At 42.6% G+C, this 24,385-nt stretch overlaps 2 protein-coding genes across 3 annotated transcripts in view; one reads left to right on the forward strand and one right to left on the reverse strand.

The window, feature by feature from the left end:
- Positions 1–17,644, reverse strand: part of LOC110534068 (copine-4) — an 81,999-nt gene extending 64,355 nt beyond the window's left edge. The window contains exons 1-2 of one of the 2 annotated variants that reach the window (XM_036966594.1): positions 17,296–17,644; positions 5,331–5,524 (exon numbers count right to left, since the gene is read on the reverse strand). In XM_036966594.1, coding sequence (XP_036822489.1) covers positions 5,331–5,501 — 171 coding nt within the window. In that variant the 5' untranslated portion in view covers positions 5,502–5,524; positions 17,296–17,644. The remainder of the gene's footprint in view (positions 1–5,330; positions 5,525–17,295) is intronic. The other variant, XM_036966592.1, reaches the window with a different exon arrangement.
- Positions 17,645–18,937: 1,293 nt separating this feature from the next.
- On the forward strand, positions 18,938–23,734 carry zgc:153896 (alkaline phosphatase family protein). Its single transcript, XM_036966600.1, has 5 exons — positions 18,938–19,395; positions 20,676–20,821; positions 21,375–21,998; positions 22,122–22,344; positions 22,537–23,734. The coding sequence occupies exons 1-5, from the start codon at positions 19,158–19,160 to the stop codon at positions 22,605–22,607; spliced, it is 1,302 nt and encodes a 433-aa protein (XP_036822495.1). The 5' UTR covers positions 18,938–19,157; the 3' UTR covers positions 22,608–23,734.
- Positions 23,735–24,385: the final 651 nt, after the last annotated feature.

Below are 24,385 nucleotides of genomic sequence, written 5' to 3' on the forward strand. Positions count from 1 at the left end.
GTAAACTCATACCACCTCATACTTCATTCCCTTGTCTTTTTATCACAACAGTTTCTACCAGTGATTATTCTCCAACCACTCTTTCTCTTATCCTGTTTTCATTGGGTTTGAATTAAGGGGCCATTACTCTGTGAAGAGCTTTGTTCATCATATTGTCTATCACAAGGCGCATTATGCAGCAGTCTCATTCCGGTAGTGTGGGAAAAGCCCCAGGAAGCAGAACGCAGACTAGTTCTAGCCTAGCTGGGAAAACAGGAAATGCTGACTTGATGGTGGATCATACTCATACTGAAAGGATACAGTGGCTTGTGAAAGTATTCACCTCCCTTAGCAATTCTACTATTTTGTTGCCTTACAACTGGAATTAAAACAGATTTTTTTGGGAGGTTTGTATCATTTCATAAATACAACATGCCTACTACTTTGAAGATGCAAAATATGTTTTATTGTGAAACAAACAAGAAATAACACAAAAAAACAGAACCCCCCCAAAGTCAATCCATTGTAGAGCCACATTTTGCAGCAATTACAGCTGCAAGTCTCTTGGGGTATGTCTCTATAAGCTTGGCACATCTAGCCACTGGGATTTTTGCCCATTCTTCTAAGCAAAACAGCTTCAGCTTCTTCAAGTTGGTTGGGTTCCGCTGGTGTACAGCAATCTTTAAGTCATACCACAGATTCTCAATTGGATTGAGGTCTGGGCTTTGATTAGGCCTTTCCAAGACATTTAAATGTTTCCTCTTAAACCACTTGAGTGTTGCTTTAGCAGTATGCTTAGGGTCATTGTCCTGCTGGAAGGTGAATCTCTGTCCCAGTCTCAAATCTCTGGAAGACTGAAACAGGTTTCCCTCAAGAATTTCCCTGTATTCAGTGCCATCCATCATTCCTTCAATTCTGACCAGCTTCCCAGTCCCTGCAGATGAAAAACATTGGATGGTGTTCTCGGGGTGAGAGGTGTTGGGATTCTGCCAGACATAGCGTTTTCCTTGATGGCCAAAAAACTCAATTTTAGTCTCATCTGACCAGAGTACCTTCTTCCATATGTTTGGGGAGACTCCCACATGCCTTTTGGCAAACACCAAACGTGCTTGCTTATTTTTTTCTTTAACTTCTTGGCGCACCCATCCCATTAGCGGGATCATTTTCGTCAACATCCGCTAAATTGCAGAGCGCTAAATTCAAATTAAATTATTACAAATATTTAATTTTCATGAAATCACAAGTGCAATATAGCAAAACACAGCTTAGCTTGTTGTTAATCCACCTGGCGTGTCAGATTTCAAAAAAGCTTTACAGCTAAAGCAAACTAAGCGTTTATGTAAGGACATCTCTCTCAGCAGACAAAACATTACAAACAGCTAGCAGCAAAGTAGTTTGGTCACGTAAGTCAGAAAAGCAATCAAATTAATCGCTTACCTTTGATGATCTTCGGATGTTTGCACTCACTAGACTCCTAGTTACAAAATAAATGTTCCTTTTGTTCCATAAAGATTATTTTTATATCCAAAATTCCTCCATTTGGTTGGCGCGTTTTGTTCAGAAATCCACAGGCTCGAGAGGTCATGACGGGGCAGACGGAAATTCCAAATAGTATCCGTAAAGTTTGTAGAAACATGTCAAATGTTTTTTAATAAGCAATCTTCAGGTTGGTTTTACAATAAATAATCGATAATATTTCAACCGGACCGTAGCTTTTTCAATAGGAGAGAGAGAGAAAATGTCTGCTCCAAGCTGTTACTCATGCAAAACTCTGCTGGCACCCAGCCATCCACTGACGCGATGTGATCGTTCTCGCTCATTTTTCAGAATAAAAGGCTGTGTCTAAAGACTGTTCACACCATGTGGAAGCTATAGGGGAAGGAATCTGGTTGCTATCCCTTTAAATGGAGGGAAGGCATGCAATGGAACAGGGAGCTAAAATAAGAGGCACTCCCTAGTTGGATTTTCCTCAGGTTTTCGCCTGCAATATCAGTTTTGTTATACTCACAGACAATATTTTGACAGTTTTGGAAACTTTAGAGTGTTTTATATTCTAATCTGACAATTATATGCATATTCTAGCTTCTGGGCCTGATAAATAGGCAGTTTAATAGGCAGTTTAGTTTTTCATCCAAACATCAAAATACTGCCCCCTACACTCAACAGGTTAAGCAATAGGCTTTTTTTCTGGCCACTCTTCCGTAAAGCCCAGCTCTGTGGAGTGTATGGCTTAAAGTGGTCCTATGGACAGATACTCCAATCTCTGCTGTGGAGCTTTGCAGCTCCTTCAGAGTTATCTTTGGTCTCTTTGTTGCCTCTCTGATTAATGCCCTCCTTGCCTGGTCCGTAAGTTTTGGTGGGCGGCCCTCTCTTGGCAGGTTTGTTGTGGTGCCATATTCTTTCCATTTTTTTATAATGGATTTAATGGTGCTCCGTGGGATGTTCAAAGTTTCAAATATTTTTTTATTTATTTATTTTTTATATTTTATAACCTAACCCTGATCTGTACTTCTCCACAACTTAGTCCCTGACCTGTTTGGAGAGCTCCTTGGTCTTCATGGTGCTTGGTTGGTGGTGCCCCTTGCTTAGTGGTGTTGCGGACTCTGGGGCCTTTCGGAACGGGTGTATATATACTGAGATCATGTGACACTTAGATTGCACACAAATGCACTTTATTTAACAAACTATGTGACTTCTGAAGGTAATTGGTTGTACCAGATCTTATTTAGGGGCTTCATAGCAAAGGGTGAATACATATGCATGCACCACTTTTCTGTTTAAATATATATTTTATTTATTTCCATATACATATATATATAAATAAATATATATGTCATTTTTTTCATTTCACTTCACCAATTTGGACTATTTTGTTTATGTCCATTACATGAAATAAAAATAAAAATCCATTTAAAGTACAGGTTCAATAGGCAACAAAATAGGAAAAACGTCAAGGGGGATGAATACTTTTGCAAGGCACTGTATTATCTCTAACCAGACATGAAGTCCACAGGAGAGCAGCACTAGTAAATATGTTGTTGAGTGACGCAACACACAGCACGGCGCGTTGGAGCCGTCATGGCACATCTGCAGTACAATGCTAATTTGTGTCTCCAGATGGACAACCAGTTAATAACAAATCAATGGAACAAATCAATGGCACAATTAAAACTGTAATTGGATTAAGGGACAAATAGAGAGATCAACCATCTGCTTTGTTGTCATGGTCACTTGGCAGGCACAACAAGCTTCCCCCTAAAGTCAGGAAAGCGGAGTCCCTGCCCATCTCCCAAAAACATCTGAAACCCTACCTCTTTGGAGAGTATCTGAAATAACTCCAACAGGGCACTTCTCTTTTCCTAAAATACTTTGTTCAGAGAAAATGTACTTGACACGATTGTGATGTGTTGTTGTCTCACCTAGCTTGAGTCAATGAGTATCAAACTCTTTGTTATGGCAAGCCTAAATCATTTCAAGAGTAAGCATTTGCTTAATTAACAAGTCACATAATATGTTGCATGGACTCCACACGTACAATTAGCTATAAGGTCCCTCAGTCAAGCTATTAATTCAAACACAGATTCAATCACAAAGACCAGAGAGGTATTTCAATACCTCGCAAAGAAGGGCAGCTATTGGAAGATGGGGAAAAAATCATAAAGCAGACACTGAATATCCCTTTGCTCATCTTGAAGTTATTAATTACACTTTTGATGGTGTATCAATACACCCAGTCATTACAAAGATACATTACAAAGATACATCCTTCCAAACTCAGTTTCCAGAGAGAAAGGAAACCGCTCAGGGATTTCACCATCAGGCCAATGGTGACTAAAAAACAGCTTCAGAGTTTAATGGCTGTGATGGGAGAAAGCTGAGGATGGATCAACCACATTGTAGTTACTCCACAATACTAACCTAATTGTCAGGGGAAAAGAAGGAAGCCTGTACAGAATAAAAAATATTCCAAAACATGCATCCTGTTTGCAACAAGGCAGTAAAGTAAAACTGCAAAAAATGTGGCAAAGAAATGAACTTTATGTCCTGAATAGAAAATGTTATGTTTGGGGCAAATCCAACACAACATATCACTGAATACCGCTCTTCATATTTTCAAGCATGGTGGTGGCTGCATCATGTTGTGGGTATGCTTGTCATTCAAGGACTAGGGAGTTTTTTAGGATAAAAAGAAATGGAATAGAGCTAAATACAGAACAAATCCTAGAGGAAACCCTGATTCACTCTGCTTTCCACCAGACACTGGGAGACAAATTCACCTTTCAGCAGGACAATAACCTAAAACACAAAGCCAAATATACACTGGAGTTGTGTACCAAGACAACATTGAATGTTCCTCAGTGGCCTAGGTCTGACTTAAATCAGCTTAAAAATCTATGGCAAGACATGACAATGGCTGACTAGCCATGATCAACAACCAACTTGACAGAGCTTGAAGAATTTTTTAAAGAATAATGTGCAAATATTGAATAATCCCAGTGTGCAAAGGTGATTCCACTGTAGCCCTCAGGGGGGTGAACACGTAATTACAGAGCATTTTGTGTAGATCGTTGACAGAAAATGACAATTAAATCTATTTTAGTCTCACTTTGCAACACAACAAAATGTGTGAAAAATCAAGAGGTGTGAATGCATTCTGAGGGCACTGTATCTTAAGATGAATGCACTAACTGTAAGTAGCTCTGGATAAGAGAGTCTGATGACTAAAATGTTAACACGGATGTAATTTCCAATCATCAGTTTTGGAGGGTTGATTGGTACCTCATTTTGGTTTGATAAACACATTGATTAAGACTTTTATGGGTTTCTTTTTTCTTTACTCAGCAAATAGCTTCATTATGCAAATGCATTTCCTGTGAATAAATATATTTTTTGACAGAATCCTCTTGCTTATTTGGTGAAGCATTCAGAAATTCATATCCATGTACTAGGCAAACCTCATAGCTGGTAATACTGTATATTCCACATCCTTGAGGTGAACCAAATCAACATTTAAAAACACATAAGGGATAGTAAGAGAAGGAAACATCTCAGTCCGTTAGCAAGCCAATGTCTTTGATTCGACATACAGAATAATGAGACTTCTTCCTGTATCTCCAACTCTTCAGAAAGTCCATGTAGTCATCTGTAATCACATGTTGAGATCTATCTCACCAAAGAGAGCCCTGAGGGGATTTAGGATTGAACAGAACCATCTACAGGACATATCCTCCAATTGACCCTTAAACATTACACCACTTTTAACATTGAAGATGGTTCTTATATTGCAAGTTGTAATAAGACTGGCACTGCAATGTTAATTACTTGTCAGAACAGAGTGAGAGGCCACTTACCTCCAGCCACTGTCCGTGGGACTGCATTTTGATGAGTACGCAGGGGTCTGGCTTGGACAGGGCGTCCCGGTCTGAGATGCCCTTGCAGGTCACCCGCAGCTCCACTTTGGCCAGGCACGGGCTGTTGAACAGACCAAGGGTGTTGGCCGCAGACTCATAGATGTTGCTCATGGTGTGTGTGTGTGGCGAGTGTTCTGCGAGGGAGACAAACACACATATCACAGTGATTACAGGGAGTCGTCACTCATCGTTCAGCACACGCACGCGCACACACACATACTTCCTCTACTTTATTCACAAATACACACAAACATCCCCAAACACTGTACATTCAGGAAACTTGATTATCACGAGGGCTCTTTGTTCCTTTAGAAGCCCCTCCGCCCCCACAGCTGTCAAACTGCTGCTAATTATCCCATGCTGATTTGATGAGCACACCAGACAGGATATGATAGCATTTTCCTGTCCAGCAATCACCTAATTAATCTCAACCCTCCAATTAGACCGTCAAGGTAAATGAGATCCGTGAGATGTGAAGTGATGATCCCAATCAAGCTCTTGCTGCTAGTGATTCTCTGATCCATCTCTACGCAGACGACACCATTCTGTATACTTCTGGCCCTTCTTTGGACACTGTGTTAACTAACCTCCAGATGAGCTTCAATGCCGTACAACTCTCCTTCCGTGGCTTCCAACTGCTCTTAATTGCAAGTAAAACTAAATGCATGCTCTTCAACCGATCGCTGCCCGCACCTGCCCACCCGTCCAGCATTACTACTCTGGACGGTTCTGACCTAGAATATGTCAATAACTACAAATACCTAGGTGTCTGGCTAGACTGTAAACTCTCCTTCCAGACTCACATTAAGCATCTCCAATCCAAAATTAAATCTAGAATCGGCTTCCTATTTCGCAACAAAGCATCTTTCACTCATGCTGCCAAACATACCCTCGTAAAACTGACTATCCTACCGATCCTTGACTTCGGCGATGTCATTTTGAAAATAGCCTCCAACACTCTACTCAACAAATTTGATGCAGTCTATCACAGTGCAATCCATTTTGTCACCAAAGCCCCATATACTAACCACCACTGCGACTTGTATGCTCTTGTTGGCTGGCTCTCGCTTTATATTCGTTGCCAAACCCACTGGCTCCAGGTCATCTATAAGTCATTGCTAGGTAAAGCCCCACCTTATCTCAGCTCACTGGTCACCATAACAGCACCCACCCGTAGCACACGCTCCAGCAGGTATATTTCACTGGTCACCCCCAAAGCCAATTCCCCCTTTAGCTGTCTTTCCTTCCAGTTCTCTGCTGCCAATGACTGGAACTAATTGCAAAAATCACTGAAGCTGGAGACTCATATCTCCCTCTCTAACTTTAAGCACCAGCTGTCAGAGCAGCTCACAGATCACTGCACCTGTACATAGCCCATCTGTAAATAGCCCATCCAACTACCTCATCCCCATACTGTTTTTTTTTTTTTTTTTTTTGCTCCTTTGCACCCCAGTATCTCTGTTTGGACATTCATCTTCTGCACATCTATCACTCCAGTGTTTAATTGCTAAATTGTAATTATTTCACTACTATGGCCTATTTGTTGCCTTATCTCCCTTATCTTACCTCATTTACACTCACTGTATATAGATTTGTTCTATTGTGTTATTGACTGTATGTTTGTTTATTCCATGTGTAACTCTGTGTTGTTGTTTGTGTCGCATTGCTTTGCTTTATCTTGGCCAGGTCGCAGTTGTAAATGAGAACATGTTCTCAACTGACCTACCTGGTTAAATAAAGGTGAAAATAAAAAATAAATAAAAAATTAAAATGGACTAATACCAAATCTCCTGGTGCAGTGTTAGGCTCTTATATTCCTTTGAGAGCTTGGGACTAGGTTCTATCTGCAAAAAGATGATTCTGAGATAATTGGCATTGAATTGTGTCAGCTATTTTTTATCTTCTATTCTTTTGAACGTAACAACATGAATTGTGGGGTATTTAGAGTACTGTATAGGTAGAGAACATTGAACAGAACAAGGCTATGTCAATAACATAAATCTAACAAATATGCAGATAGAACCTTATAGTCCCAAGCTCTTGGCTTGATAATAACTAATCGAATGAAAGTGATACTATGGATCAGAAGACAACAGCAGCTTGTTAAGTCAGACAAGGTTACTACCACTGTAGCCCTGGGGAAGCAGACAGGGTTACCACCACTGTAGCCCTGGGGAAACAGACAGGGTTAACACCACTGTAGCCCTGGGGAAACAGACAGGGTTACCACCACTGTAGCCCTGGGGAAACAGACAGGGTTACCACCACTGTAGCCCTGGGGAAACAGACAGGGTTACCACCACTGTAGCCCTGGGGAAACAGACAGGGTTACCACCACTGTAGCCCTGGGGAAACATACAGGGTAACCACCACTGTAGCCCTGGGGAAACAGACAGGGTTACCACCACTGTAGCCCTGGGGAAACAGACAGGGTTACCACCACTGTATAGCCCTGGGGAAACAGACAGGGTTACCACCACTGTATAGCCCTGGGGGAGCAGACAAGGTTACCACCACTGTATAGCCCTGGGGAAGAAGACAGGGTTACCACCACTGTATAGCCCTGGGGAAGAAGACAGGGTTACCACCACTGTATAGCCCTGGGGAAACAGACAGGGTTACCACCACTGTAAACCTAGGGAAACAGACAGGGTTACCACCACTGTAGCCCTGGGGAAACAGACAGGGTTACCATCACTGTAGCCCTGGGGAAGCAGACAGGGTTACCACCACTGTAGCCCTGGGGAAACAGACAGGGTTACCACCACTGTAGCCCTGGGGAAACAGACAGGGTTACCACCACTGTAGCCCTGGGGAAACAGACAGGGTTACCACCACTGTAGCCCTGGGTAAGCAGACAGGGTTACCACCACTGTAGCCCTGGGGAAACATACAGGGTTACCACCACTGTAGCCCTGGGGAAACAGACAGGGTTACCACCACTGTAGCCCTGGGGAAACAGACAGGGTTACCACCACTGTAGCCCTGGGGAAACAGACAGGGTTACCACCACTGTAGCCCTGGGGAAACAGACAGGTTTACCACCACTGTAGCCCTGGGGAAACATACAGGGTTACCACCACTGTAGCCCTGGGGAAACATACAGGGTAACCACCACTGTAGCCATGGGGAAACAGACAGGGTTACCACCACTGTAGCCCTGGGGAAACAGACAGGGTTACCACCACTGTATAGCCCTGGGGGAGCAGACAAGGTTACCACCACTGTATAGCCCTGGGGAAGAAGACAGGGTTACCACCACTGTATAGCCCTGGGGAAGAAGACAGGGTTACCACCACTGTATAGCCCTGGGGAAACAGACAGGGTTACCACCACTGTAAACCTAGGGAAACAGACAGGGTTACCACCACTGTAGCCCTGGGGAAACAGACAGGGTTACCATCACTGTAGCCCTGGGGAAGCAGACAGGGTTACCACCACTGTAGCCCTGGGGAAACAGACAGGGTTACCACCACTGTAGCCCTGGGGAAACAGACAGGGTTACCACCACTGTAGCCCTGGGGAAACAGACAGGGTTACCACCACTGTAGCCCTGGGGAAACAGACAGGGTTACCACCACTGTAGCCCTGGGGAAACAGACAGGGTTACCACCACTGTAGCCCTGGGGAAACAGACAGGGTTACCACCACTGTAGCCCTGGGTAAGCAGACAGGGTTACCACCACTGTAGCCCTGGGGAAACATACAGGGTTACCATCACTGTAGCCCTGGGGAAACAGACAGGGTTACCACCACTGTAGCCCTGGGTAAGCAGACAGGGTTACCACCACTGTAGCCCTGGGGAAACATACAGGGTTACCACCACTGTAGCCCTGGGGAAACAGACAGGGTTACCACCACTGTATAGCCCTGGGGAAACAGACAGGGTTACCACCACTGTATAGCCCTGGGGGAGCAGACAAGGTTACCACCACTGTATAGCCCTGGGGGAGCAGACAAGGTTACCACCACTGTATAGCCCTGGGGAAGAAGACAGGGTTACCACCACTGTATAGCCCTGGGGAAACAGACAGGGTTACCACCACTGTATAGCCCTGGGGGAGCAGACAAGGTTACCACCACTGTATAGCCCTGGGGAAACAGACAGGGTTACCACCACTGTAAACCTAGGGAAACAGACAGGGTTACCACCACTGTAGCCCTGGGGAAACAGACAGGGTTACCACCACTGTAAACCTGGGGAAGCAGACAGGGTTACCACCACTGTATAGCCCTGGGGAAGCAGACGTGGACAGAAGATTCCACTTCCTTTTTCATTGAAACTGATAGAGTGGTGTTCTAATCAAAGTGTCCTTCTCTGAGTAATTGGATTCAGCCTGACAGACTAATAGCTAGCGACATCGTGGAATAACAGTCCCACCGACCGATCCCTGAGCAATTAAACGTTCCATGGAGAGAGGGAGAGAGAGAGAGAGAGAGAGAGAGAGAGAGAGAGAGAGAGAGAGAGAAAATTGATCGGACACCACAGCCTCTAGGCAATCTGTTCTTCTTGTCTGAGGGATTTTTACAAACCATAGGTACACCGTTAGTGGGCATCAGAATATCTGAAAACTGATTATCTATTCATCAGCTACAGTCCCTCAATTATCCAATAGAAACTCTCCTTTGCAACTGTTGGACCACTGAAGTCCACCTAGATCAGCTAGATGCAGGCAAGAGTGTGCAAGGTGGTATTGAATGTGTCATTGTCAGATACCTTGATTACTCCAATTTTTATCTCGACCTGTGCACCTATGTTGTAAACTTTCATTCATAGGCTAGGTTGTAGCAACTTCATGATGGGTATAGGGAAATTAGAGTATCACGTAGTAGCCTAAACCTATTGATGTTACATTGCGCTGGGTGAATGTAATTTGAATGACAGTCATCCAATATGCTGTAATAGAAATGCCATGCTCGTAAAAAAAAGAATCGTCCTCCCTCATCTTCAACGTCACCGACCGCCACTGAAGCTCATCCATCAAAACCTCTGTCCTCCATCATCCATCATCCAGCCACCAGAAGGTCCATAACCAGCTGACAGGGTCGTACATTACAACTAAATGAACAGCCATGTTTACATACTGTAACTCCATGAAAAACTCTTTCCCAGGCATACACATTGCCAGCATGTCAATATTAAGCATCCCTTCACACACATACACAGGACAAGTGCACAGCTAGTGAACGACAGTGAGTAAATAAGCAACAACAACAACAACAAACATTTTCCCAGTGGCACTGACTTTGCTGATAAATACTTTATTGAGAGAAAATATACTTGATACGATTGTGATGTGTTGTTGTCTCACCTAGCGATGTTAAAATGAATGCACTCGCTCTGGATAAGAGTGTCTGCTAAATGACCCCAAAATAAATAATGAACAGACCGGCACCGGCACAGACGCCCTGACTCCCCTGCACTTCTGGTCGATTTTTCAAGAACTGTTGTTTTTTTTCTGGCTGAGGCCCATGCTATTTCTGTTCTGCTCAAGTAGGCTACTTGCTGGAGCCAACTCTATTCTAGGACACGCCTGTAGCAATGTGCTTCTATGTTTGTAAACGCAGGTGTGTGTATTTGTCTATACAGTATGTGGGATTATGGATGTATATGTGTGCATACTGTTGAAGTGTGTGTGTGTGTGTGTGTGTGTGTGTGTGTGTGTGTGTGTGTGTGTGTGTGTGTGTGTGTGTGTGTGTGTGTGTGTGTGTGTGTGTGTGTGTGTGTGTGTGTGTAACATATATGTGTCCGTGCAGTAGACAGTGGCAACCTGTAAAGGCTTTGTTAACAGCTGTGACTGGATGTGCTGCTGCTCTCTGTCACAGCAGGCCTCATAAAAGTGCTGATGCAGACACCATGGCAATGTATTACAGACAGAACACTGGCTGTTGCCGGCACCCTGGTGTTTAATAGCAGAAGAAAGATCAAGAACAAAGAAGCACAACTCAATTGAACACATTGACCTTCATCGAGGGAAGCTAATCTACTCTGGAAGTGCAGTGGACATAAGGCAATAGCCATTCTGGATATGAATGTCTGCTAAATGAATGTCATGTCTAATGTTTCATTTCCAGAGCCGTACTGTGTAAATCCCATTCTGCCTGTCTCCTGCCATCGCACTCTCGGCCTGGCGATGAGCAGCACTCCCCCTGGTCAGGTCTCAGAGAGGATTTAGGTTCATCTCCACAACATGAGCTGAAAATCCCAGTAGATTGGAGAGGTTTTGCTGGAATCCAGCAGGATATCCTTCCATTGCCTGCTTGACTCCCAGCAGCTCAGTGTGATCTGAGCATGAGGAAGGACTTTATCTGCTCTATGTTCCTTCTTTCAGACGCCACAATATCAACTGAGCTACAGGCTACCCACGCTAAGTCAGGTACAGATGTAGGATCTTCATTTGAGACAGTTATGTACAGCAGGAAAATAATCCTGCAGCAACAGGAAATGTGTGGATTATAGTTAATGGAAATGTTTTTTTTTCCATTTGGGCAAATCAAATCTGACATTTTAAACCTTGAATAAACTACAAGTTTTACATTTCCTGCATTGCAACAGAGTGATCCAATTAAGATCCTACACCTGTATCACTCCCCTGGCACTGGACAATGCAATATCATTGTCACATTATTGCCAGTCAGTTACAGTATCATTTCCCTCCTGTTCAGCTCCACTTCCTGAGCCAGGAGGCCAGTAATCCTGGAGGAAATCAGATGTTATTCACAGCAAACCCAACATAATCTGATTACAGTATATCACTTCAAAACACGGTTGAAATACAAATGTCAATCATCTGAATGTTACACATTCTCCTTCCTCTCTCATTACCCATGATGCCTGAGGCTCAGGGCTGGGGATGACATAATTTATTCTCATGGTTGATGAGATGGACTGATGGTGTGAGAATGTTATGGGGGGAGTATGAGCTGCCACTCACACTAACCTCCATGCTCCATTGGAATCCACACTAAATGGGTCTGCTTGTTGCCTGTGTCAACACCATGGGGGGGTAGAGGCATTGCCTGTGTCAACACCATGGGGGGTAGAGGCATTTCCTGTGTCAACACCATGAGGGGGTAGAGGCATTGCCTGTGTCAACACCATGGGGGGGGGGGGGGGGGGGTAGAGGCATTGCCTGACTGATGTTACGGTTAAGGATTGGGCAATATTTATACTGTAAGAAATTTACCCATTTGTTATAATTAGCATATTCTTTGCAGATAATCAGGACGCTACTATGAACTTGAACTATTCATTGCATAATGAGCTCTGACTCGAATGTGGTCTGTATATTTCACAGTTGCCATGGAAGCAAGGGGAAGGGATCCCCTTTTTTTCCAACCTTCATTCTAAAACTCTCTCAGCGTCAGACACACTTTGCTACCAAACCCTCTGCTGTTGTACTGTACTGTCAAAGGCGTGGAGTTGAGTTCCATTTCCCCCCCTGACCACCACTTCTACGTGTCATGCCAGGAGAACAGACAAATATACAACTGCATCCTGAGTTCCTTGGAAATCCCTGCAGCTCACTGCATATTTTTGAACCCAGTTAAGCAACATTTCCGTCCATGTGATTCAAACCTGGTTCCATTAACAAAGGCCTGTCTCTTACTATTATTTAATCATTGGGGAGGGTAATGGGTTCAGAAGCAACTTTAGAAGTAAAGCTTGGATCAGTTTCAGATGAAAGGAGAGAGGAATGTCCCTGCCTGGTGTTGTCATTCAACGAGGTGTCAGAATGAGGTGAGTACCAATGGAGGCTGCCCGAGGGGAGGATGGCTCATAAAAATGGCTGGAATGGAGTGAATGGAATGGTATCAAACACATGAAAACTATCCTCCCCTCAGCAGATTCCACTGAGTGGGTAGATACTCAGCTTCCACTGAGTGGGTAGATACTCAGCTTCCACTGAGTGGGTAGATACTCAGCTTCTACTGAGTGGGTAGATACTCAGCTTCCACTGAGTGGGTAGATACTCAGCTTCCACTGAGTGGGTAGATACTTAGCTTCCACTGAGTGGGTAGATACTCAGCTTCCACTGAGTGGGTAGATACTCAGCTTCCACTGAGTGGGTAGATACTCAGCTTCCACTGAGTGGGTAGATACTCAGCTTCCACTGAGTGGGTAGATACTCAGCTTCCACTGAGTGGGTAGATACTCAGCTTCCACTGAGTGGGTAGATACTCAGCTTCCACTGAGTGGGTAGATACTCAGCTTCCACTGAGTGGGTAGATACTACGTTCAACATGTCACTCCCACTGGTACAATGCTACAGCTACACTACAACACCTGCTCACTCTGACAGTGTCAAACTATAGGAATGCTTTTGCTTCAGCCCAGCACTAATACACAGTATTCATCTACTTATGATAAAACCCTTTGAATCAGTTGTGTCGGTGCTGGACTGAAACCAAAGCTTGCACAATCCGCAGCGCTCCAGGGCTATAGGGTTTGAAAAAGCATAAGTCGCTCAGCTCAATTACAGGTGAAAGGATACTTTCTGAATTTCACCCTAGCCACTGAAAACCAGATACAGGGACATGAGGGGGGGTCATCTCGGACTCTCTGTCTGTAGTCATGGAATTCTCTGCAAGGCGAAGGACACATTTGTGGGGGGATGAATTTTTTGGCCCGTTTATTTTATGTCTACATGTCACTGTCAGTCTGAAGTGATGCCTCAAGACGTCATGGTTTCAGTAAGCTGATATCTCTCAATGATAAAAATGCCTCTTCGCTATTCATGGAAACAGAAGGCAGTGAGAGAACACCTCTTACTCGAAAACTGAAAACAATGAATCATACAGCAGTCAGTGTGCATGGACTACTCATTACCCATACGTGCTCTCAGAGGCAGACCAGAAACTGACAATGCATTTGAAAAGCAAAAGGGAAGCGTGTGTTATTAGTTGGATATCCATTCATTTACCTTTCCAATGAATGTCCTTATTTATTTAACAGTCAGTTCATCAGGTTGACCAACACATGCCAGTGCTAACAAACCCCAGCGCTTCATTCTTTTTAAAATGGCAGAGAATGAATGACTTGTCTTAATTCATTTACACACACACAGAAGCCAGGGTAGGATGGAATGGAAAGGCATCACAAGAGGCTGCTGAGGGGAGGACGGCTCATAATAATGGTCAGAACGGAGCAAATGGAATGGCATCAAACACCTGGAAACCATGGAAACCATGTGTTTGATGTAGTATTTGATACCATTCCATTCGTTACGCTCCAGCCATTACCACAAGCCCGTCTTCCCCAATTAAGGTGCCGTCAACCTCCTGTGAATGCCATCAACAGGAGCAGTATGAGTTAGACTCAGCTGTCAATAACACATCAGCTATGTTTTTTCAGCCACTCACAGGAGAGAGATTCAGGTGTATTTGCATATTCATAGAAACATCACGATCAGTTCCTTGTTGGCTTCTTTTAGGGGGAACTCCCTCTAACCGCTCTCTCTCTGAGCAACTGTTTGTGTGTAGGCATGCAGCTGCACTTGATCAGACAAGATCATTTGGTTAGGTATAATTCTCTTGATCAATTTACCATATTTTTTGCTAATGCCTGCATGTGTGTAAGCTACAGGTCTTTATTTAAAAAGTAGTATTATTGTTATTATTTCACATGCCTTCAGAAGGAAGCCATTTTTATTGTCAATCACGATTATTGGTCAGTGCTTGACTTGGACTGAAATAGGTGCCGGTACTCATGTTTATATTTAGGAGCAGGAGACCTAAAATACTTTTGAGCTAGTATTCTATAAGAGGAACAGGAGATCAAGCAGTAGAAATGTTGAGGTGCCAGTACTCAGCTCCGGTGAGCTCCTGCCCAAGTCAAGCACGGTTCTTGGTTGAAATTCAGGGTGTTGATTGCACGCCCTCCATAGGTCAGGAAAAATAATTATATTGAAAGACTGGGAGAGATGTTAGACTGAAGTAGGGCAGTGCAACAGGGTGGCAGGTAGCCTAGTGGTTACAAGTGTTGGGCCAGTAACTGAAAGGTTGGTAGCTGGAATCACAAAGCTAGCATCTGCTAGATGACTAACATGTAACAGCATACACAGCTAGCAAATTTAGTTCCTTGGAAGTTGCAGGAATGTACATTATTGATTCTGGGAACGAAGTCATATGTTTCCTGACCGTTAAAACTGAAAGTTATTTAAACATTCTGAGAACGGAAGTAAACATTTCTCCTGTTCTGGGAATGTACATTTTTAGGTTGTAGGGAGGTTCTGAGAACATTTTTCTATGGTTCCCGGAAGGTTTTCCTGGGAGGTTTTATTAACTTTCTGAGAACGGAAATGATAGGTTATTTGAAGGTAATTAAATAGCATTCTGAGAACATGTTTCAATAAGACTGCTAGCTTAGTTTAACTGTTTTGAACTCCAAGCACAAGTAAGACACATGGAAATGTATTTGCTTAGGCATTAATCATGGAAACACATGGAAATGTATTTGCTTAGGCATTAATCATAAAAACACATGGAAATGTATTTGCTTAGGCATTAATCATGAAACACATGTATTGTTATTGTGGCATGGCATCGGGCTCCTGAGTGGTACAGCGGTCTAAGGCACTGCATCTCAGTGCTAGAGGTGTCACTACAGACACCCTGGTTTGAATCCAGACTGTACCACGACCATGATTGGGAGTCCCATAGGGTGGTGCACAATTGGCCCAGTGTCGCCCGGGTTTGGCAGGTGTAGGCCGTCATTGTAAATAAGAATTTGTTCTTAACTGACTTGCCTAGTTAAATAAAGGTTACTTTTTTTTTTATTATTGTGAGATTCAAACCTATGATTTCCTGCTCCCTATCCATGAAATTAGTCAACCACGCCATCAGGATGGAGCTGGCATGACATGTTTTTTTTACTCATACAAAGCTGTTCATTTTAGTCTATTCAAACAGACCCTATGTCAAAGGAAACAAGCACTCATTAACATCAGATGTGGCCAATCAGTGTGTGAAGCCAACACACCTGAACACACTTAACCAGATAGAGGATAGAGGGTTTTGTTGATGCTGAGAACGGAACATATATGTTTTCAAATAATATTCTTAGAACCTTCTTTGAACTATACTTATGTTTTCTTGTGGTTTTTATGGAAAGTTTTCTTAATTATCTGAGAACATGACTTTAAATAGAACCACGAGGAAACCTGCAGAAAACGTTATGCTTTTAAGTACTGAAATTCCCACAGAAGAACGTTGTTTCTTAACGTTCTCTGAACATTCTGAGAACATGACTTTGAATAGAGGAAACCTGTAGGAAACGTTATGGGAAGGTTGTATGCAAAATAACCGTAGTACAACCCCACTCTCGCCAAGCACTAAGAAACATATGGTTCTGAGAACATGATGTGCTAACTGGGTTCTCTAGTGACCTGCAGCACAAACTACATCAGATAACCATCCCTGTTCATATTAGGTGACGAAACCATAACGACCCTGCCCTGTGAATCCATTCAGGGTGAATGAAGGACGCTCATAACTTCATACAGATTAAATAAAAACCACCAGGTTCCACAGCCCAATTCAGTTGCGTAATAACACAGATTGGCAAGAGCAGGTACGGGGACAGGTAGATATGACCTCATTGTTGCTGGACATATTTGAAGTACTGTTACCAACACATTTTCCTGCAACACTTGCAAAAGATATGATCGATGTAGCCTTTCCTACAACCTGTCAATTATTCAACCTTGGAAAAAAAAGCCTTGAGAATCTACAGGCAGGTGTCACACATAATAAACTAGGCCTATGTAAAACTGGGGGAATTCCAGCATCAGAAACATTTTGATCAACAAAGTGAATTATAACAGATATTATTTAAAAAATGTTCAATATCAACAATTTTCAATGCATGTTTATGCAAATACTTTGTCATTAATTCTAAACTCACCTTATAAAAACATGAACAAAAATAATCCCAAACCAGTGAGTGATGCTGACAAAAAAAACTTTTCAAATTCAAAGGCTCCGATTTGAGCAAACTCGGCTAAGAAAGATGACTTCACCACACAGAAAACCAAACCCCATTCTCAATCCATTGTTTATATCAGCAGCGATAGAGGAGCCTGCCCTCTTGACGTTCAATGTAGTTGTGTCTCCCCCTTTCCTCTTTATGAAAGACGGTTGGAGAACAGTCCCAAAGATGATTTCACTGGCTCCCGCATCACTTCAGATGCACCCTCTTCTTCAATGAGATGTTGCTGCGCGCTGCGCTATCACTATCTTGACAATACTGCCCTCTGGTGGCTGTCGTTTTAAATTAGTTTACACCTCCTGTCACACTTGAAATATCTTGTGCTTCGCACCCACCACATACTCTCAAAATTATAAATAGATGCTTTCACGTTAGTTCACCACTCTGTATTGATCTGTTAGAAAGCCATTCGTCAGATCTTGTTCACTCTATGGTAATCGGCCTCTCACACATAGCCCTAGGTTTAGTGACTAATTATGTTAGTAATTGCTCTTGAGGACAAGACAGAGGATATGAGGGGTGTAAGTATTGATAGGCTTACGAAACACGTTTTTACTATACGGAACAACTTTATAAACAAAACATGCAACAATTTCAAACATTTTACTGAGGTACAGCTCATATAAGGAAATAAGTCAATTGAAATACATTCATTAGGCCCTAATCTATGGATTTCACATAACAGGGAATACAGACATGTGTAACGGATGTGAAATAGCTAGCTAGTTAGCGGTGGTGCGCGCTAAATAGCGTTTCAATCGGTGACATCACTTGCTCTGAGACCTTGAAGTAGGGGTTCCCCTTGCTCTGCAAGGGCAGCGGCTTTTGTGGAGCGATGGGTAACGATGCTTCGTTGTTGATGAGGGTCCCTGGTTCACGCCCGGGGGGACGGGCTAAAGTTACATTGATGCTGTTGACCCGGATCACTGGTTGCTGCGGAAAAGGAGGAGTGTAACGAATGTGAAATAGCTAGCTACATTCCAGCCATTACAATGAGCCTGTCCTCCCTCCTATGGCTCCAGAGCGACTACAGTTAATTGATTCATTTTAAGATAGCTAGGTGAGAGAACCACATACAGTATCACAGTCATAGAAAGTCTAACTTTTCCTCAATAAAGCAGCTATCAGCAAAGTCACCTGCTGCGACCCCTAATGGGTTGAGACACTGTCTGAGGTCACCTAGATAACATTACTATCATGTACAATGACATTTTAGTAGATTGATTTTAGGAAAGTTCATATTTCAAAGTCATTTTCAGGGTCATGTTTTATTGTTTTGTTGATACGGTGGATTGCCTTGGACAGAAGCTGTTGGTGGAGTATTTTGGACATCAAAGGTTAAAAAAAAAATATAATAATAATAAGATCTGCCTACTCAGGTACAAAGCATAGAAGTAGAGGCTGTCAAATACCTTGTTTAACCCCAGGGCTCTGGCATGCTGTTTAGAGCATCCTTACAGGGTCCTACCTGACCCATTACTTCACTCACAACTAGAGATAACTTTACCTATCTGCTGAGCAGCTGAGTAGACAGTCTTGGGTTAATGACACTCTTGGGTCCATAGACTAATCTCTAGGCATCTTAGGTGAAATCTCTCTTCAGATAACAATTGATAACACCCCTCCTGTCTATTAAAGCAAGGCACATTCAAGGTTTGTCCTTTGAAGATAACACTCTTCAAAGAACACATGTTATCTTCCTGACCACAATGATGACTATAAATGACATCCATCAAGCCCAACAGGATTAGTTAGTGCAGACAAGCCAAGACATCAAGATGTGGTTGGATTTGTATTTGGGAATGGCAGTTTTTCTCAGTGTAGAGTGCAAACCATTGAACAAGGGGACACACAACAAGTTGCTAGTGATCTCCTTTGATGGTTTCCGATGGGACTATGATCAAGACGTAGACACCCCTCACATGGACAAGTTAGTGGTAGATGGAGTGAAGGCAAAGTACATCACCCCTCCGGCTATCACCATGACGTCCCCATCTCACTTTACCACCATAACTGGTAAGGCAGAAGTTACAAAATGCTGTTGACTTGTTGCGTGCATTTGAGCAGCGTGTTTGAAGTTCTCAATCAGGTGCATATTCATCAAAAATAAGAAGTATTTCCTTGGGTAACATGTGACTACGGGCCCAAGTTACTGTTTCAAAACTGGTTTTGAAGTCAAATGTAGCCTACTACTGTAGATGGATTATTGACTGTTGATTTCCTTGGCCAAATATTTAAATTCTTTCATAAAAACAGTTTTGTTTGTGGCATGTGCCCAGAAAATGCCAGTCCTGACCATGATCTCACTCACGTTACTAAGTAGCCCCACTTGCCAGTGTTCTGGGTGGCAGGTAAGCCTAGTGATTAAGCGCTGACTAGGTGAAACATCTGCCGATGTGCCCTTGAGCACAGCACTTAACCATAATTGCTCCTGTAAGTCGCTCTTATCTCTGCCAAATGACTCAAATCTAAATGAAATGTTCTTTCTGATTTTTAGGACAATCTATTATGTCGTTCTGCCCCTGAACAAGGCAGTTAACCCACTGTTCCTAGGCCATCATTGAAAATAAGAATTAGTTCTTAACTGACTTGCCTGGTTAAATAAAGGTTCAATTAAAATCAAATAAATCAAATGTACACTGTATATGTGCACATACTGTACATATCCTTCAGGTCCTAACTATTTAAATACAAATCTGGTCAAACTTGCTGCTTACTTTATCTCTGGGCAATTGACCTCACTTTAATCTGACCCTAGAGTTATTCCTGAGAGATGGAAATCACCTTATGTTTTCATTTGTTAATGCAGGAAAAAACTACAAACCTACAGATCATTTCTAAATGTTCTCTTATATGACAGTGATAAAAAAAAAAAATTATAGTACAGCAATTAAAGTTGTAAATGCCATCTTCGATATCCTTGATAAGACATCACTGAGGTTTTGGATACTGTTTATCATAATGTCATGCCGAAAAGACAATTCAAACTGGAAGGTTGCTGGTGTAACAGTATAGACTTTACGTCCGTCCCCTCGCACTGACCTGGGCGCGAACCAGGCACGCTCTGCACACGTCAACAGTCACCCTCGAAGCATCGTTACCCATCGCTCCACAAAAGCCGCGGCCCTTGCAGAGCAAGGGGAACCACTACTTCAGGGTCTCAGAGCAAGTGATGTCACCGATTGAAACGCTATTTAGCGCGCACCACCGCTAACTAGCTAGCCATTTCACATCGGCTACACTGGCATTAAAAAAGATTTACATATCATTCTACTTTCTTCTCATATCTCTCACAGGGAGATGGATAGAGGATCATGGAGTTGTCCACAATATGATGTTTAATTCCACAACTCATCAGAAAGTCGTCCATAAAGCTACCTTGAAGAGGTCTGAGTGGTGGGACAATGGAGCCTTACCGTTGTGGATTACAGCACAGAACCAGGTGAGGAACTGGTCATGATTTGATCCTGGACATAAAATATCACAAGTGTTATTTGTCTAATATGCAGATTTAGCTTACAGTCCTCCCACCCACAGCTACAGAAACCACTGTCAGACTATTTACATTGACCCCCACCCCATTTGTTTTGTACACTGCTGCTACTCGCTGTTTATTATCTATGCATAGTCACATCACCCCTACCTACATGTACAAATGACCTCAACTAACCAGTACCCCTGCACACTGACTTGGTACCGATACCCCCTGTATATAGCCTCGTCATTGTTATGTTATTGTGTTACTTTTTATAATTTATTGAATTTTTTACATGAGTTTATTTGGTAAATATTTTCTTAAACTCTTCTTGAACTACACTGTTGGTTAAGGGCTTGTAAGAAAGCATTTCACGGTAAGGTGTTGTATTCGGAGCATGTGACAGATAAAATTGAATTTGACTTGATTATGTTTAGGTGAATGAAGTTGCTCTAATGAAAGTTAAGACTCCTACTACTCCCTGTAATTAGAAGCATACATACATTTTCTTCTCTTTCAGGGCCTGAAAACAGGCTCCTTTTTCTTTCCAGGAGGAGCCGCCAACTACAGTGGTCAAAGTGTAAACCGGGCGGTGGTTGAGGAAACAGGTCAACAAGATGATAACGAAACAGAGTGGCAACAGAATATTGACACTGTGTTGAGCTGGTTCACCGAAGAAGATTTTGACTTTGTGACTCTGTACTATGGAGAGCCTGACAACGTGGGTCATGCCAAAGGACCAGACCATCCTGACAGGAAAACCATAATAAAGCAGATTGACCGCACCATCGGATACCTGAGGGAGGCCATCCAGCGAGATGGTTTGACAGAGAACCTGAACATCATCATCACCTCTGACCATGGCATGACCACCGTCAAAAAAAGACCTCTTGTAGATGAGATAATCCTCTCTAAATACCTGAATTTCTTCAACTTGGTTTATTTTGAGCTCCTTGACTACGGCGGGTTTGGAATGATCACGCCGAAGAAAGGAAAGGAACAGCAGGTTTATGATGCTCTCATGAAGGCCCCAAACCTCACAGTCTACAAGAAGGAAGATATGCCAGAGAACTTTCATTTGTCCAAGAATGACAGAATGCAGCCTATTATTGTCATTGCTGATCTAGGTTTCAACTTAAACTCGGTAGGTACTGGTATTAACTTTAAAAACACTTCATATAGGATGTATAAAGTAAAAAATGGTAAAGTAAAAATATCACAGATTTAAAAAATAAAAACAATTATGATATGCATGTAATTTCAACAGCGGTTCATCGTCTATGTAAACAAAGGAGATCATGGATTCCACATGGACGAAATGGACATGAAGACCATCTTCCGTGCTTTTGGACCAGATTTCAAAAAGAGTTATCTGTCCGAGCCCTTTGACAGTGTCCACATCTACCCTCTAATGTGCAAGCTGCTGCAGATAGATCCAGCCCCTAACAATGGTTCCCTATCTGTCACTGAGGGCATGCTGGTGCAGAACGGTACGAGCTGGGAGCTTCTCCTAGAAAGCATTTTAGTATCAAAATGCATGAAAGTGTCTATTAATTCATTCTAATACAGGAATATATCAACCTTAATGTGTGCTCCACTGATGCTTCTATAAGATAATTATCAAGACTGACATGACAAATGGTTATATCACATAACTAATGGCGCCATTCTTCTCTACACAGGTGGGAGAAGAAATCAGATGTCCCTTGGTGTTTTGGCATCGATATTTGTCTACATTTTATTTGTCATGTAGTTATTTATGATGTTGGTTATTTTCCATAATGTTCGTTAACTGAAAACAATTGCATAGCTGAATCAATAATAAACAAAACTCCAACAAATATTTTTAAGGAGGATCACATTCACTATGATGTTCATCAACAATATCCATCTGATTGTATTATACACTCAGTTTCCCGTTAATTAGGTACACCTATCTAGTACCGGGTCGGACCCCCTTTGCACCAGAACAGCCTGAATTCTTCAGGGCATGGAAACGTTGCTCAATTGGTATCAAGGAAAAACATTCCTCGCACCATTACACCGACAGCCTTTATTATTGACACCAGGCAGGATGGGGCCATGGACTCATGCTGCAATAGCCCATCTGTGACAAGGATGGATGTGTTGTGCGCTCCGAGATGCCGTTCTGCACAGCACTGTTGCACTGCGCAGTTATTTGCCTGTTTGTAGCTTGCACAATTCTTGCCATTCTCCTTCGACCTCTCATCAACTATCTGTTTTCGCCCATAGGACTGCCGCTGAACGGATGTTTTTGGTACCATTCTCGGTAAATCCTAGACACGGTTGTGCATAATATAATAAGCCCAGGAGGCCGGACGTTTCTGAGACACAGGAAACGGCGCGCCTGGAATCGACGATCATACATACCATGCTCAAAGTCGCTTAAGTCACTAATTTTGTCCATTCTAAAGTTCAAGCCTTCTTTATACACTGAGTGTACAAAACATTAAGAACACCTTCCCAATATTGAGTTGCATGTCTATGTCATGGAAAGAGCAGGTATTCTTAATGTTTTGTACACTCAGTGTATAGCAAGCCACAGCCACGTGACACGCTGTCTGCTAACCATTTTTGGGAACGGGGTGGTGTGCCTAACAAACTGCCCACTGAGTGTATGTTTAATAATCAAACCAGTCAGCATTGGCTCAAATAACTTCGTCTAGAACCTACATTTAATAATGACACCCTCCCACTGATGGTTCAGGGGTTTCAAGTAGCCTGATTCCTTTGAGAAGTTGTTGCCTTTCATTCTAAATGTCAGATTTTATTTGGAGTCATATTTTTGTTTAAATATTTGTTCCGACTGTATATTTATTTGTTGTTATTATGCTTTAATAAACGTGCACGATGAATGAGTATTGCAGTTTTTAAATTAAAATGTTTAACAGGAAACAGGATTTGGATCTAAGGTGTTATTACCACCTGCAGCCAGCTGGGGATATCATTTTTTAAATAAATGTAACCAATATTTAACTAGGCAAGTCAGTTAAGAACACATTCTTTTAAGAACAAATTCTTATTTACAATGACGGCCTAGGTACAGTGGGTTAACTGCCTTGTTCAGGGGCAGTTAGACAGATTTTTACATTGTCAGCTCCGGGATTCAATCTAGCAACCTTACAGTTATTGGCCCCACTCTCTAAACACTAGGCTACCTGCCGCCCCAACTGTATACACATATTCCAACAAATGGAAATGTTACAGAACAGACCGATCTGAAAACACAGATGGAGGAAATATAAAACGTACATAATCTCCGTTGGCCCTTTATTTCATACTAAATATTATGAAAGCCTCCCTTACTAAAACAAATTGCAGTTGTGAAACTGCAGTAAAAGTGTAGTAACTGCAGTTAACTGTGGTATTTTGGACATAGTAATTGCAGAATAACTGCACTCTAATTAAGCAAAAGGCACGAGGTGGTGTGGTATATGGCCAATATAACACGGCTAAGGGCTGTGTCTAGGTCGTGCGTTAGAACAGCCCTTAGCCTTGTTATATTGGCCA

Source organism: Oncorhynchus mykiss, chromosome 3, assembly GCF_013265735.2.
Source record: "Oncorhynchus mykiss isolate Arlee chromosome 3, USDA_OmykA_1.1, whole genome shotgun sequence".
Lineage (NCBI taxonomy): Eukaryota > Metazoa > Chordata > Actinopteri > Salmoniformes > Salmonidae > Oncorhynchus > Oncorhynchus mykiss.